This window comes from Dama dama, chromosome 18 (genome assembly GCF_033118175.1).
Source record: "Dama dama isolate Ldn47 chromosome 18, ASM3311817v1, whole genome shotgun sequence".
NCBI classification, from domain to species: Eukaryota; Metazoa; Chordata; class Mammalia; order Artiodactyla; family Cervidae; genus Dama; species Dama dama.
Genome location: NC_083698.1, coordinates 113,469,314 through 113,483,281, shown reverse-complemented (window position 1 = coordinate 113,483,281; position 13,968 = coordinate 113,469,314). Strand labels below are relative to the sequence as shown.

Here is a 13,968-nt window from a genome sequence, read left to right as displayed (position 1 = left end):
GTTCCACAAAAACATCGTGGGCCTGCCATGTTTTTATAAAGATAGGTGAAGCCTTACATGCAACGTCACACGGTGTTCATGGGTGTTCACGTTAACGATTGAAGTGACAGTCACTGAGTAAAATTGATGCCTCAAACAGGTGTAACATCTCTGAGGGCCTGAGCACTGCTAGTTTCTCACAGTGGGGGAGCATGGGCACATTTATTTGTGGTGAAATATGATCTAAGCATTGTATATGTTTTAAACAAACAGTTATTTATGAGACAAGTGAAAACTATACTCCATCAAGAGACTGCTCCAGAAGCTGCCCTTTGAGAAGTGACATTTGCACCAAGACCACTGGCCAGGCAGCCGGCCTCACCCGCCACGTGGCGGTGCTCACTCTGGTGGCCGTGGCTGCCGTGGCCCAGGTCCTGGGACTCTGGCCCCGCCGGCCTGCAGTCCCGTTTTGGTGACTTTGCCAGCGCTGTCTTCAGATTCTGTAGCTGGGCTCTGTGGTGATGAAGAGAATGTAATCAGAACTTTTTCTTTGCTAGTTTTGTAGGGAATTGCGAGATCGATCTGGAGATCAAGCGATATTTTTGTAGAGCTGGTGTGCAGAGTATACAGGTAAGGTTTTTTTAAGTTTCATTTTCTTTTCAGATTCTCTGCGCTCTATTCAGAAAGAAAATTGTGAAGTTTTCATTAACTCAGAATTTCTTTGAAGTTAAAGAGAGAAGCCTGAAGTCATTATGCTCAAGAATCACTGTCAGGATCTTGCATCCTCCTTTTGAGTCAGTAAGAGCCTGTGAAATTATTTCCATTAATGTTTTGTTTTCCCATTTGAATTTAGATTCATGGTACAATGCGGGTGATCCTGGAACCATTGATTGGAGACATGCCCTTAGTAGGAGCTTTGTCTGTCTTCTTCCTTAGGAAGCCAGTAAGTCAAGGTTTATTTCATTCTCTTCTTCCCATTCACTGACAAGAATGCGTACATACCAAAGAACAGAGTGAAGAAAAAGAGCTTATCTCACTTTATTCCCTTTGAGGCATGAACCCTGTATGTTTTCATCTCTTATGCTTTAACATCTCTTGATAGACCACTTTTTCCTCATTATAATATGTTTGGGAATTCCCTGGTGGTCCAGTGGTTAAGACTCAGTACTTCCACTGCAGGGGATGAGGGTTTTATCCCTGTTCAGGGAGCTAGATCCTGCATGCCACACAGTCAAAAAATAAAAATAGTGTTATAATATTAATTTCCAAATGAGATTTTAGTACTCAGAAAAGCAGGATGTGGCTGTGAGAGGTTGAGAATCACTGGTACCTTTATATGGTGAGTTACAGCCCCTAAGCACACTCTTCAGAGAAAAGGGACTTTTTCGGTCACTTTCATCTGGAAAATATGAGAGCACAGTTCCCTGCCATCCGCCAAGTCCTTCCCCACCCCAGTGAAAAACAAAGATTTTGAGATTTTGACTGGATGTTTTAGACGCATGGAAATCTTGAGAATGTGAAACTTTTGTACATTGTTTTGCTTGTTGGTTTGTTTAGATTAGTTTTGATAATGTGCCACTTGCTTTAAAAAAAACAAAACTGCAAGTTTCTGAAGTGCTGCCCTCGTGGAGCACATGGAGGCAGGACGGATGTACTGTCCATTTCAGGTTCAGTGATGGACGCAGGCCTCCCAGCCTCACTGCCCACTCTCCGTTCCTCCTGTTCTCTGGACTGTGTTCTTTGATCAAACTGCCATCTCCCACCACCGGTCTCCACAGGGGGTGGTCCCAGGACTCCCACAACCGAGGAACCGATGCTCAGGTTCCTTAGTAGACGGTGCAGTGTTTGCTCATAACCTCTGCACAGCCTCTAGCGTCCTTTACATCATCTCCACATCAGTAGTAACACCTAATACAGTGCAACTTCTGTGTAAGTAGTTGCAATGTAAATGATATATAAATGGTTGCCTTAGTGCAGCAGATTCAAGTTTTGCTTTTTGGAACTTTCTGGACTATTTTTTCTTTCTGAATACTTTTGATCCATGATTGGTTAAATCTGAGGAGACGGAGCTGGAACCTTTGCACACTGAGGCCCAACTGTTTTTGATTTCTGTAAGCCTCAGTTTCCCCATCAGTAACATGTAGAGTATAGTAATACCTCCCTTAAAAGATTAGATGCGACAACTAAATGTCAGTGGGTAAAAACACTCAGTATATTTTACCTGGCATACAGAAGTCTTCAAGTGTTTAAGAAATAAAATACTTCCCTATATGTAGGTTTAGCATTCTGGTGGGGTCCTGACAGCAGAGCTCAAGGCTTGGTAAGTTTGGATGAGGTTCTGGGAAGAGCCAGGGAGACCCACTCTCTGCCCTTGGACGTGTCCCAGATATTGGCGGCCGCCCACGCGTGCTGACTTGGTATTGTTGGCATTGCCTCTGGGGTGTACTCTTGAGGGTGTTTCAGAATCCTTAGGTCACATTTAGGTTCGTCTCAGGAGTGTGGATTAGACTAGACTGAAGCAGGAGGCCTTTTCTAGAACTTCTCCAGGAGGTGGTCTGGGCTCACTCTGCATGGGTTTATCTGAGGGGTCCTCCCCGGTAACAAAGGCGGGAGGAGAAGGGGCCAACAAAGGATGAGATGGTTGGATGGCATCACCGGCTCGATGGCCATGAGTTTGAGTAAGCTCTGGGAGTTGGTGATGGACAGGGAGGCCTGGCGTGCTGCAGTCCATGGGGTCGCAAAGAGCCGGACCCGACTGAGCCGGGTAACAAAGCACATGTCTTCTGAGTCTGTGATGCACAGACTGTTTCTTCATCTATAAAATGGAATTAATATCTTCCTTTAAGAGTGATTGTGAAAAGAAATTGAATCCGTCTAGCTAGGGCTCCAGCAGGTGAGGTTGTTATTGTTCAGTTGCTCAGTCGGGTCCGGCTCTTTGCGACCCCATGGACTGCAGCACGCCAGGCCTCCCTGTCCATCACCAACTCCCAGAGCTTACTCAAACTCATGGCCATCGAGCCGGTGATGCCATCCAACCATCTCATCCTTTGTTGGCCCCTTCTCCTCCCGCCTTCAATCTTTCCCAGCATCAGGGTCTTTTCAAATGAGTCAGCTCTTCGCATCAGGGGCTAGAGTATTGGAGCTTCAACTTCAGCATCAGTCCTTGCAATGAATATTCAGGACTAATTTCCTTTAGGATGGACGGGTTGGATCTCCTTGCAATCCAAGGGACTCTCAAGAGTCTTCTCCAACACCACAGTTCAAAAACTTCGGCGCTCTGCCTTCTTTATGGTCCAACTCACATCAATACATGACCATTGGAAAAACCATAGCTTTGACTAGATGGACCTTTGTCAGCAAAGTGATGTCTCTGCTTTTTAGTACGCTGTCTACATTTGTCATAGCTTTTCTTCCAAGGAGCAAGCAGTTGAGGTACATTAAGCAAAGGAGGAGGAGGGGGGGACTTTAAAAACAGAGTGAGCATGTCCTGCTGTCTCGTGGAACCCATGCCGGGGCTGCATCCGAGGACCAGGAACAGGATGACTGTGGTACGTGACCACTGTGGCTGCTGTCCTCTCTCAGGCCTGTTCTGCCTCCTGCATTCTCTTTCCCCTAGACCGTGACCTCTGGTCCTTCAGGCCACAGGCCAGAGTCCCAGCTGCCTTGGCCCCGAGGAGGAGTGAGCCTCCCCCTCTCCCTTTGTCCTGGCCTGCCCCCTTCTAGCTGCGTCAGGCACAGGTCCTTGGCCCTGAGACCAGGAGTGGGGAGGACACAGCGTTTGAAGGAGGGTCCCGTGGGCTGATCCTGCCGCTCTCTGCGGGAGGCAGCAGTGAGGTGATGAGGCAGAAACTGGCAGGCAGGTCCTCGGAGCCTATTGCACTGAGGAGGGCCCAGAATGGGGCCCCTGGGGAGTTTGGGGGTATTTATCCTGCCAGATGTTCTGTGAGTTTCTTGGAGGGGGGTTGATATCCTGCATTATTTTGGAGCTACATCCGCACCGCCAGGGTGCCCTGGGAGGGTCTGACGTGCTCTCGGCGCCCTGCATCTGTGTGGTGCAGAGGGAGTTCTGTCCTGGCCTCTGCTGCAGGGGCTGCCTTTCCTGTCCTTTTCTGTCTCCGGCTCTCACAGGTCTTGCTCTGGCTCTCCTGCCCAGGGTAGCCCTTGTCCCCTCAGCTGTCTGTGCATTCAGGAGTGACACTCTTCCCAGTGTGCTTCATCCCAAATGGAAGCTGGAAGTCTCAGGGCTCTTAAAGCATAAGAAAAACATTTGTGACCTTTATCACCAGCCCAGATCAGCAAATTCAAAAGCGCTGGGGAAGGGCGGAGCCACCAGTCTGTCTGTAACAAACTTCCTGTGTAGGAGGCTGGCATGCAGTCAGCGCTGAAATGAGCAGTGTCTGTGGGTTCGGATTCTGCTGGACCCACAGGCCCTCAGAGGGCGTTCAGGGGAGGCCCGACTGAGGCTGCCCTGCTCCTGTACCTGCTCAGGCTGCTGGGTCTCCAGGTGCAGGGGGGTCTCCCTCCGAGCCCCGTCCCGCCCCCTCCCTCACTTCTACTCCTCAGCCCTCAGAAAGAGGTAGTTTCCTGTCCTTTGGAAACACTTCCCACTGGCTCTTCAGTTTCTCAAAAGGAGATCCATCCAGACTGGGGGCTGATGCGGAGGGCACTAATTTTCGTTGCTTTCCTCGATCTGCCCCTACGGCCGGCTGGACTTTTCTCTCTCACATACCTGGACACCTGTTCACTCACACACTCTCAGTCTCGTCCTCAAGCACAGAGTCACTCACACTCCTCTCCTGCCACAGCCCTCCAGCTTGCCTCTCATGTCTTCTGGCCTCCCTTGTGCTCAGGGACAGGCCGCTCCCCCTTCAGGGCCTTGAACAAGCGTGCCTGAAGCCTTCCTTCTTGCATTCATATCTCTTCAAACTCAGCTGAGTCTGTCCTTCTGTGAATTCTGTCCCCGTCCCCCTAGTATTATTCTGTTTCTGTGAACTTGGGTAGCATTCAGGTACATCACATCATTTTGACAAGTGTCCTGTGAGTAGGTGCTGTTACCCCCGAATTTACAATCTAGTTTTAGTCCCTAAAGGTGATTGCCCTTTGGGAGGACCATTGAGAGTTTCTTTGACCTTCTGATTCAGCAAGATGCCCCACGTTCATGTTAACAGTTTTTGCCCCAGACCCAAAATCAGCCATTTCTTCAAAGTCTCCTGTTCCCTTTAGTGGAAGAAGCATCTAGAGATCACAGTCGTGGTCTAGGGCATCCATGGGGCTTCCCTCTTAGCTCAGTCAGTAAAGAATCTGCTTGCAAGACAGGAGACTTGGGTTTGATTCCTGGGTTGGGAAGATCCCCTGGAGGAGGGCATGCCTACCCGCTCCAGTATTCTTGCCTGGAGAATCCCAAGGACAGAGGAGACTGGCTGGCTACAGTCTGTGGTGTCGCAAGAGTCGGGCATGACTGAGCAACTAAACCACCAGGGAGTCCGATGGAGGTTAGTTTCTCAGGACTTTATTAAAGTTGTTGCTTTTGAGTTTGGGTTTGTCCAAAGGAATCTTGACCTTTCAGTTCATACTTAAAACTGCTCACTCCCGAGCTCTGTCACTCCAGTGTATGTAAATAATAGAGGTCATACAGTTTCACTTAACATCTTCTACAGTATAAAGCACAAGTAATTGCATTATGTGCGGTATCCATCTTGACAGGAGAAGCAGTGTTTTAATCAGTACTTTTTACCTGTCCACATCTGTTTAATGGAATCTCAGCCAACTTTATAGAAATTATTCTAAAATAAATACCCACTAGAAAAATGAGCAAAAAAATACAAAAGTCAACAAAATGGATGGAACATGTCCCACTAATATCAGGAAAAAAGTGAAAGTGAAAGTCGCTCAGTCATGTCCAACTCTTTGCGACCCCATGGACTGTCCAGTCCAGGGAATGCTCCAGGCCAGAATACTGGCGTGGGTAGCCATTCCCTTCTCCAAAATCAGGAAAATGTTGTTTGAAATAGTGATAGAGTAACCATTCTTTAACTGCCAAATAGACAGATTTTTAACATCTGTGTTTGGTGTGGCTGTAAAGAAAGTACATTTTATACAAGTTTGATGGAAATGTAAATTGGTACAATATTAGAGCAATTAGGTTGTGACGTGACTTAGCAACTGAACAACAAGGTAGTGTATATCAGCATAAAGAAGTGAACATATATTTTTGACAAGAGCTTCCCCTTTTTGAATGCTAGTCTCTGTAATAACATGTGTGTAAAAAGATATTCACTGAATCATTTTGTTGTTGTTGTTCTTCAGTTGCTGTCACGTCTGACTCTGCAATCCCATGAACTGCAGCACAGCAGGCTTCCCTGTCCCTCACTATCTCCCTGAGCTGGCTCAAACTCATGTCCATTGAGTTGATGATGCCATCCAACATTTCATCCTCTGTCACCCCCTTCTCCTCCTGCCCTCTCAAACTTTTCCAGCATCAGGGTCTTTTTCAGTGAATCAGCTCTTCACATCACGTGGCCAAAATATCGGAGCTTCAGCTTCAGCATCAGTCCTTCCAATGAATATTGAGAGTTGATTTCCTTTAGGATGGACTGGTTGGATCTCCTTGCAGTCCAAGGGACTCTCAAGAGTCTTCTCCAACACCGTAGTTCAAAAGCATCAATTCTTTGATCTTCAGCCTTCTTTATGGTCCAACTCTCACATCCATACATGACTACTGAAAAAACCATAGCTTTGCGTATACAGACCTTTGTTGGCAAAGTGATGTCTCTGCTTTTTAATATGTTGTCTAGGTTTGTCATAGCTATTCTTCCAAGGAGCAAGTGTCTTTTAATTCATGGCTGCAGTCACCGTCTGCATTGATTTTGGAACCCAAGAAAATGAAATCTGACACTGTTTCCACTTTTTCCCCATCTATTTGCCATGAAGTATGGGACTGGATGCCATGATCTTAGTTTTCTGAATGTTGAGTTTTAAGTCAGCTTTTTCACTCTCCTCTTTCACCTTCATCAAGAGGCTCTTTAGTCCCCCTTCATGTTCTGCCATTAAGGTGGTGTCATCTTCATATCTGAGATTGTTGATATTTCTCCTTGCAATCTTGATTCCAGCTTGTGATTCATCCAGCCTGGCATTTCCCATGATGTACTCTGTGTATAAGTTAAATAAGAAGGGTGACAATATACAGCTTTGACAGAGTCTTATACAGGTGTCTCATGAGACAGGTGAGGTGGTCTGGTATTCCCATCTCTTTGAGAATATTCCACAGTTTGTTGTGATCCACACAGCCAAAGGCTTTAGTGTACTCAATGAAGCAGAAGTAAATGTTTTTTTTAGAATTCCTTTGCTTTTTCTATGATCCAGCATTGATTGGTGATTTGATCTCTGGTTCCTCTTCCTTTTCTAAATCCAGCTTGTACATCTGGAAGTTCTTGGTTCATGTACTGCTGAAGCCTAGCTTGAAGGATTTTGTACATAATCATACTAGCGTGCGAAATGAATGCAATTGTACAGTAATTTGAACATTCTTTGGCATTGCCTTTCTTTGGGATTGAAGTGAAAACTGACCTTTTCGAGTCCTGTGGCCACTGCTGAGTTTTCCAAATTTGCTGGTATAATGAGTGCAGCATTTTAACAGCATCATCTTTTAGGATTTGAAATAGCTCAGCTGGAATTCCATCACCTCCACTAGCTTTTTTCATAGTAGTGCTTCCTAAGGCCCACTCAGGATGTCTGGCTCTAGAGTGATCACACCATCATGGTTTTCCAAGCCATTAAGAGCTTTTTTGTATAGTTCTCCTGTGTATTCTTGCCACCTCTTCTTAATCTCTTCTGCTTCTGTTAGATCCTTGCCACTTTTGTCCTTTATTGTGCCCATCTTTGCATAAAATGTTCCCTTGGTATCCCCAATTTTATAGAGATCTCTAGCCTTTTCCATTCTATTGTTTTCCTCTATTTCTTTGCATTGATCACTTAAGAAGGCTTTCTTATCTCTCCTAGCTGTTCTCTGGAGCTATGCATTCAGTTGGGTATATCTTTCCCTTTCTCCTTTGCCTTTTGCTTCTCTTCTTTTCTCAGCTATTTGTAAGGCCTGCTCAGACAACCACTTTGCCTTCTTGCCTTTGTTTTTCTTGGGGGTGGTTTTGGTTATAACCTATACAGTGTTATGAACCTCTGTCTATAGTTCTTCAGGCACTCTGTCTACCAGGTCTAGTCCCTTGAATCTATTTGTCACTTCCACTGTATAATCATAAAGGATTTGATTTAGGTCATACCTGAATGGCCTAGTGGTTTTCCCTACTTTCTTCAGTTTGAGCCTGAAATTTGCAGTAAGGAGCTCATGATCTGAGCCACAGTTAGCTACCAGCCTTGTTTTTTCTGACTGTTTAGAGCTGCTCCATCTTTGGCTGCAAAGAATATAATCAATCTGATTTTCGTATTGACCATCTGGTTAGGTAGATGTGTAGAGTCATATCTTGTGTTGTTGGAAGAGGGTGTTTGCTATGACCATTACTTACAATAAAAGAGAAACTGCAAATATTCTAAGTGCTCATCAATAGGATGGTGGGTATATAAATAATTATGATTTTACTGGAGAAAATTATGACATCAAAAAGCATAAGAACAGGCAAGGTATTGGTACCAATAAGGGACAACAGCTTTGATATTTTATACAGTGAAAATCAAGGTATAGGACAGCATTATGTACTGAGTAACCCATTTCATTTATAAAGAAACAGACTTGTATAATTTGATAATGATAATTAGAAGTAGTTTGCATACTTACTATCTTTGCCCTTTTTTTAAAAACAGCTTTTAGAAATTAACTGGACAGGACTGACTAATCTTCTCGACATTCCTGGATTGAAGTAAGTACTCTGTTGTGCCCTGTGGCTGGCTAGCTGATAGCATGTGAGATGAGACAGCCCAGCGGCTGAGTGCCGACTCCCAGGCAGCGTCCATGCCTTCCAGGCAGGGCTCTCGGGCTCCAGCTCCAGCCCGAGCTGCGTCTCAGGCTCTGGGCTGCAGCTGCGCGCGAGCCCTGTCGGGACCGGAAGGAGCTGTTTCATTTGTCAGGAGGTGTCTTTCCAGTTTTGGTGTTTTAATATCCCAGAAAAATAAAGAAAACTTTAAAAAGTTTTCAAACTGATATGTCTCAAGACAAGCCCTTTCCGGCTGCGTTCAAGCTGTGCTGCGCTGTCCCTTCCTGCCTCCCCTGCCTTGACGCACTCCTCCTGGGGGCGCGGAGTCAGCCCGGACCTGCGGCTGCGGGTGCCACTGGGAGTCTTCGCTGTTCCGTGTGCTCCAGTGTCTGCACCCTGAGGACTCCTTCCAGATGAGCTGTGGAGCCTTTGGTGCACGTCCCTCCTGTGAGGGCGGTAAGGCTTCCTAGTCAGGCTGCAGGTCGTCTGTCCTCCGAGATTGAAGGCGACAGCGGCAGACCGCTAGTCACCACCAAGCAGGAAAGCTGCTTCTCCTGGTTTCACCACTGCGTTTGAAGGTTAAAGTGCCTTAAACGTTGGTTACAGTTACATGTGTTCCTAGTGGACACTTCGTTAATCTGTGGGGTTCTTTTCCCTAAAATAGCTTAGAAAATTGAATTATGAAAGCCTTGGTTCAGTCTGCTTTTTTTTCTATTCCTTTGTATTTATTATGTCCTTGAAGTGGCCATTAGAAAGAATTTTATTTTGTTTCATTATCGGTAAAAAATGAAGATTTTAATAAGCTGAGGCATAGTTGTAATAATAAGTCTCTTTTAGGCACTGTGGTTTATTGAATATAGAAAAGTACCATCACCTTTAAAAGATTCTTGGAAAGGACAGCTTTAAAAGAATTTGTGTAAAAGGCTTGGTTAGTATTCTTGCTTTCAAGAACAAACCCAGCTCACTTGGTCTTCATTAAGCGAGTAAAGGTTTTGAGAGACAGTGCATTCATCCAACAAGCGGTGGGGAGCGCCTGCTTGGGGTGCTGGGTGTGGCCTGTGGCCCTGTCAGGCGGCGAGACGGGGCCAGGTGCTGACGTCCAAAGGACGGCTCCTGACCCGGCTTTGCTGTGTGTGGCTTTGTTGCCAGGCAGGCTCTTGCCGTGAAGTAGCAGCTTCTAGCTTCTATTCTGCATGCATGTTTAGCAGCCTCAGTAGAAGATTCCAGCAAATGTCCCTCTAGTTCCAGCAAAAGTTCCAGAGTTGACCTCTGTTTGTCCACCTTTCCTTGTACAAACTCTTCTGGTTCTGATCAGGTCTGGGTCTCATGCCCACCCTGAGAGGAGGCAGAGAATTGCTTGAAAAAGTTGCAGTGAAGGACAGGAAGTCCCCCAAAGGAGGGACTCCAGGAGTTGGAGGAAAGGGTGCTGGTCACTGGCAAAAACAGCAAGTCCCTGCTGTCCTTCAGTGCAGAAAAGAATGTGCGTTCTGCTTCCCTCCCCTCAGCACCGTGACCCGTGCTTGTCAGGCATCTCCTCTGCAGGTAGCGTTGTGGCAGAGAGCTGGTGGGCGGCTGCTGCCTGTGAGCCCGCAGCTCTGGAGTCATCCCAAACCAATGGGAAGGGAGAAACACACATACACAAGGGCACACAGATACACACATGCAGATACAGCTTCGTTTCATTTCGTGGTTTTATATGAAGACAGACCCTGTGTGGTATACCTTCTAGCTATTGTTTTATATATAGATTTTTATACACATATAAAACATAGTCATATATAGGTATATATAGGATTGCATATATTGTTAAAAATATATATGCATATATATTAGAAATGCAGGTGGAAATAGACACCATGCAAAAATGAGGCCATGGTATAAAAGAAATATAGTAAAATACTCCTTTAAAATTACATATATTTATATATGACATATAATTTATATATAATTATGTAAATTTCATGTGATAAAATATGTGCCTGTGTACTTAACATAAAACTTGGGCCACTGTTTTGTGAAGATTTTATCAAGTAACAGCTGTGGCAGACCTTATCTTGTAAAAGTAAATATTTAATAACTTTGAACCTAGCATAATGAAATCTTGCCGCAAGCTTTACTAAATGAACATCTGCCTGCTCCCTGCATTGACTGCGGAACAGAAGCCAAGGTGTGAGAAGGTAGCAGGACGCCTGAGCCATTTCACCTTACCTGGTGTGTTCACACTCCCTGCCACTGTTCAGTGACGAGCCCTAACCCAAGTGTGAGGGGTGAAGACTGTAGGTGATGCGCAGGGCTGGGTCAGGAAGACCGGGAGGGCGGAAGGCGTGAGGAAGCCGTGCTGTGTGCTGAGCCCTGCCGCAGTCAGGACGGGGGGAGCAGCAGCTCGGGGATGTGCAGCCCCGCTCGGGAGCCGTCGGTGGAGGTGCCAGCTGGGCCTTCTGCTGGCTGCACAGGCATCAGCGGGAGGTGAGGCGCCGCCCACCACCGGGGTGGCTAACAGGTTCCTGAAGCACTTACGTCAGCAGTGAGGGGCCTTCTGTCTCAGGAGATTTTTCGATATAAACAAAACTCGTGCTTCTGCAGGGAGATTGCCTGAAGCAAGGGTGTGCTGGGTGCTAAAGCTTTGAGGGGCCACTTTGTCATCAGCTTGGTGAGCACCGATCCAGTGTCTGCCAGCTTACGTCCTCCGAGTCCCTCTGGAGTGTAGACACTGGTTAACTGGCCTCTTCAGAAGAGCAGAGCTATCTGGGGAATGTGGTTCCCATGTTGAACTGAGAGGGCTGGCGCTGAGCCTCCACATCTTGGTTGGCATTTGGACCCCAGCCTGCAGCGAGGCTCAGTCATCTCTCAGGGTGTGGTAGGACTGTCCCTGTGTCCCAGGGGACGTTCCAGCTGTGGTTCGTTTACGTCTGTCATGTGCGTAATGCTGACATCTAAAAAGTACTGGCAGGAAGTAAGGTTCTTCTAGGACTCTGGCTAAAGGTGCTCGTGCAGAGCCGTGCAGCTCAGGTTCTGTGCCCTCAGAAGTGGTGTTGCAGAGACTCTTGACTCTCCATTTACACACATTTACAAAGAACAGACAAAAAGTATATTGAAAGTACATTAATCACCAGCCCAGGTGGGATGCATGAGACAAGTGCTCAGGGCTGGTGCACTGGGAAGACCCAGAGGGATCGGGTGGAGAGGGAGGTGGGAGAGGGGATCGGGATGGGGAACACATGTAAATCCATGGCTGATTCATGTCAATGTATGGCAAAAACCACTACAATATTGTAAAGCAATTAGCCTCCAACTAATAAAAATAAATGGAAAAAAAAAAAAGAAAGTACATTAGTTTCTTTAGCCCCCACAACTTTATTCCTGCTACTGAATTCTCTGTGCAGTGGCATATACTATTTCAAATTGATTACAGTATTCAGTACCTAATAAAGTGTAAAGAAGAATGAACTGTAAATTGTTTTACTTCATTGGGAGCTCTGCATATATAACAAGAAAGATGAATTTAATGTAATAAATGTGAAATGAGTAAATGCTTGTTTTCATATTCTCCGCACTTTTATGTGTGTTTGAAATATTTTATGTTAAAATAAGAAATTTAATTAAATGTATATTCAGTGTTAAATCAATGATAAAGTTATGTGGAAATGTATGAGGGTGATTTAGGACGTTGAGAAATGTAGCCAGAATATTACCTTGTTTTCTCAGAATAAATCCCACATAATTGTCACCATAGCAGCATAAATACTGTGTTAGGGGAACTAGCTCTGACCTGTTGGTAGGATATTGTATCGTGTTTGTGCCAAGTTCACTGTTCAGGTGGTAACTAACATGAAGTGTCTGATCATTGTTTTTTTTTTTTAACCTCCCACCTAACAGTGGTTTATCAGATACTATCATTTTGGATATAATATCAAACTATCTGGTGCTTCCCAATCGAATCACAGTCCCTCTTGTCAGCGAAGTTCAAATAGCTCAGCTGCGGTTTCCTGTACCAAAGGTAAGCATGTGTTCATCAACACTTAAAACAGACTGAAGTAACTTTTCACGCACCTGGGTGCTGTGACTTCCTGTATTTCTCCTAACAACGACCTTGCCATGTGGATCTTGATGCTGTAAAAGTGGTCTGTCCTGCCTATCCTTAGGAGGTTGGGTAAGGGCCATCTGGCCTAAAGCTTTCAGAGACTTAGGGCAGTTCTTACACCTCAGAGGTACTCACAGGGGTTTAATTCTGCAGATGTCACTGCAAGTTGTAAAGGACAGTGGTGACAACTTGTTCACTGCCTCAGAAAGCATTTTCTGCTTGTGTATACGATGTACATTTTAGCCTGAGCAGACACCTTGTGCCAGGTTCCCATCAGGTGTGAGGAGCGGTCGTCTGTGGAGTCCTCCGGGGGCGGATGCGGCAGGTGCACCGTGGGTGTTAAGCACCCCTAGATGGAGTGAGCGGGCAGGGCTGGGCTGAGTCACGGCCTGGGGGTTGGCGGCAGCTTCACTCTGGGAGCGCATTCTTCAGTGTCTTCATCTGTAGGTTGGGGTGGCACCTCACACACAGAGGTGGCCACACATCTTGGAGGCACCTTCATCTGAGTAAACTAAACAGCTTCAGCCCGAGACCACAAGAGCCTGCCAGCCACGGGTGTGGAATCCTGTCCCAGGCCCAGAGCACGTTCTCGGAGGGCAGCTCCTACTGGTTTACGTCCCACCTGGGTGGTCTTACCGACCGTGGGCTCCAGAGGTGGAGTGGGCAGCCTGTCACGTGGTGTCTGGTCTCAGTTCAGAGTTTGTTTCATGAAGTAGAAGTAGCCAGCCTTTCCCCCTGCCTGTTACCCTTCTGGGAAGCTCAATCTTAGTAAGAGTGCACAGACCAGCAAACATTCATGAGCAGTCCTTCTGTTGTCAAGGTAACAGCAGCCCCGTCCTCACATCCCAGTTAGTCATATTGCTGGCATTCAGCAGGTGTGATGGGACACAGCTGAGGTGGGGATGTCTTTCTTCCTTCACTTAGCATCCTCAGCTCGGGGAACATGGGCTGCCTTTGCACATGGGAGTCCTTGTGCTCCTGGGCCCT

At 46.3% G+C, this 13,968-nt stretch overlaps 1 protein-coding gene across 3 annotated transcripts in view; it reads left to right on the top strand.

The window, feature by feature from the left end:
* The window catches only part of ESYT2 (extended synaptotagmin 2), a 75,028-nt gene that overhangs the window by 38,268 nt on the left and 22,792 nt on the right, over positions 1-13,968 (top strand). For all 3 annotated transcript variants that reach the window (XM_061166247.1, XM_061166248.1, XM_061166246.1), the window contains exons 5-8: positions 537-609; positions 833-922; positions 8,791-8,846; positions 12,777-12,897. In XM_061166247.1, the coding sequence (XP_061022230.1) occupies positions 537-609; positions 833-922; positions 8,791-8,846; positions 12,777-12,897 (340 nt within the window). The remainder of the gene's footprint in view (positions 1-536; positions 610-832; positions 923-8,790; positions 8,847-12,776; positions 12,898-13,968) is intronic.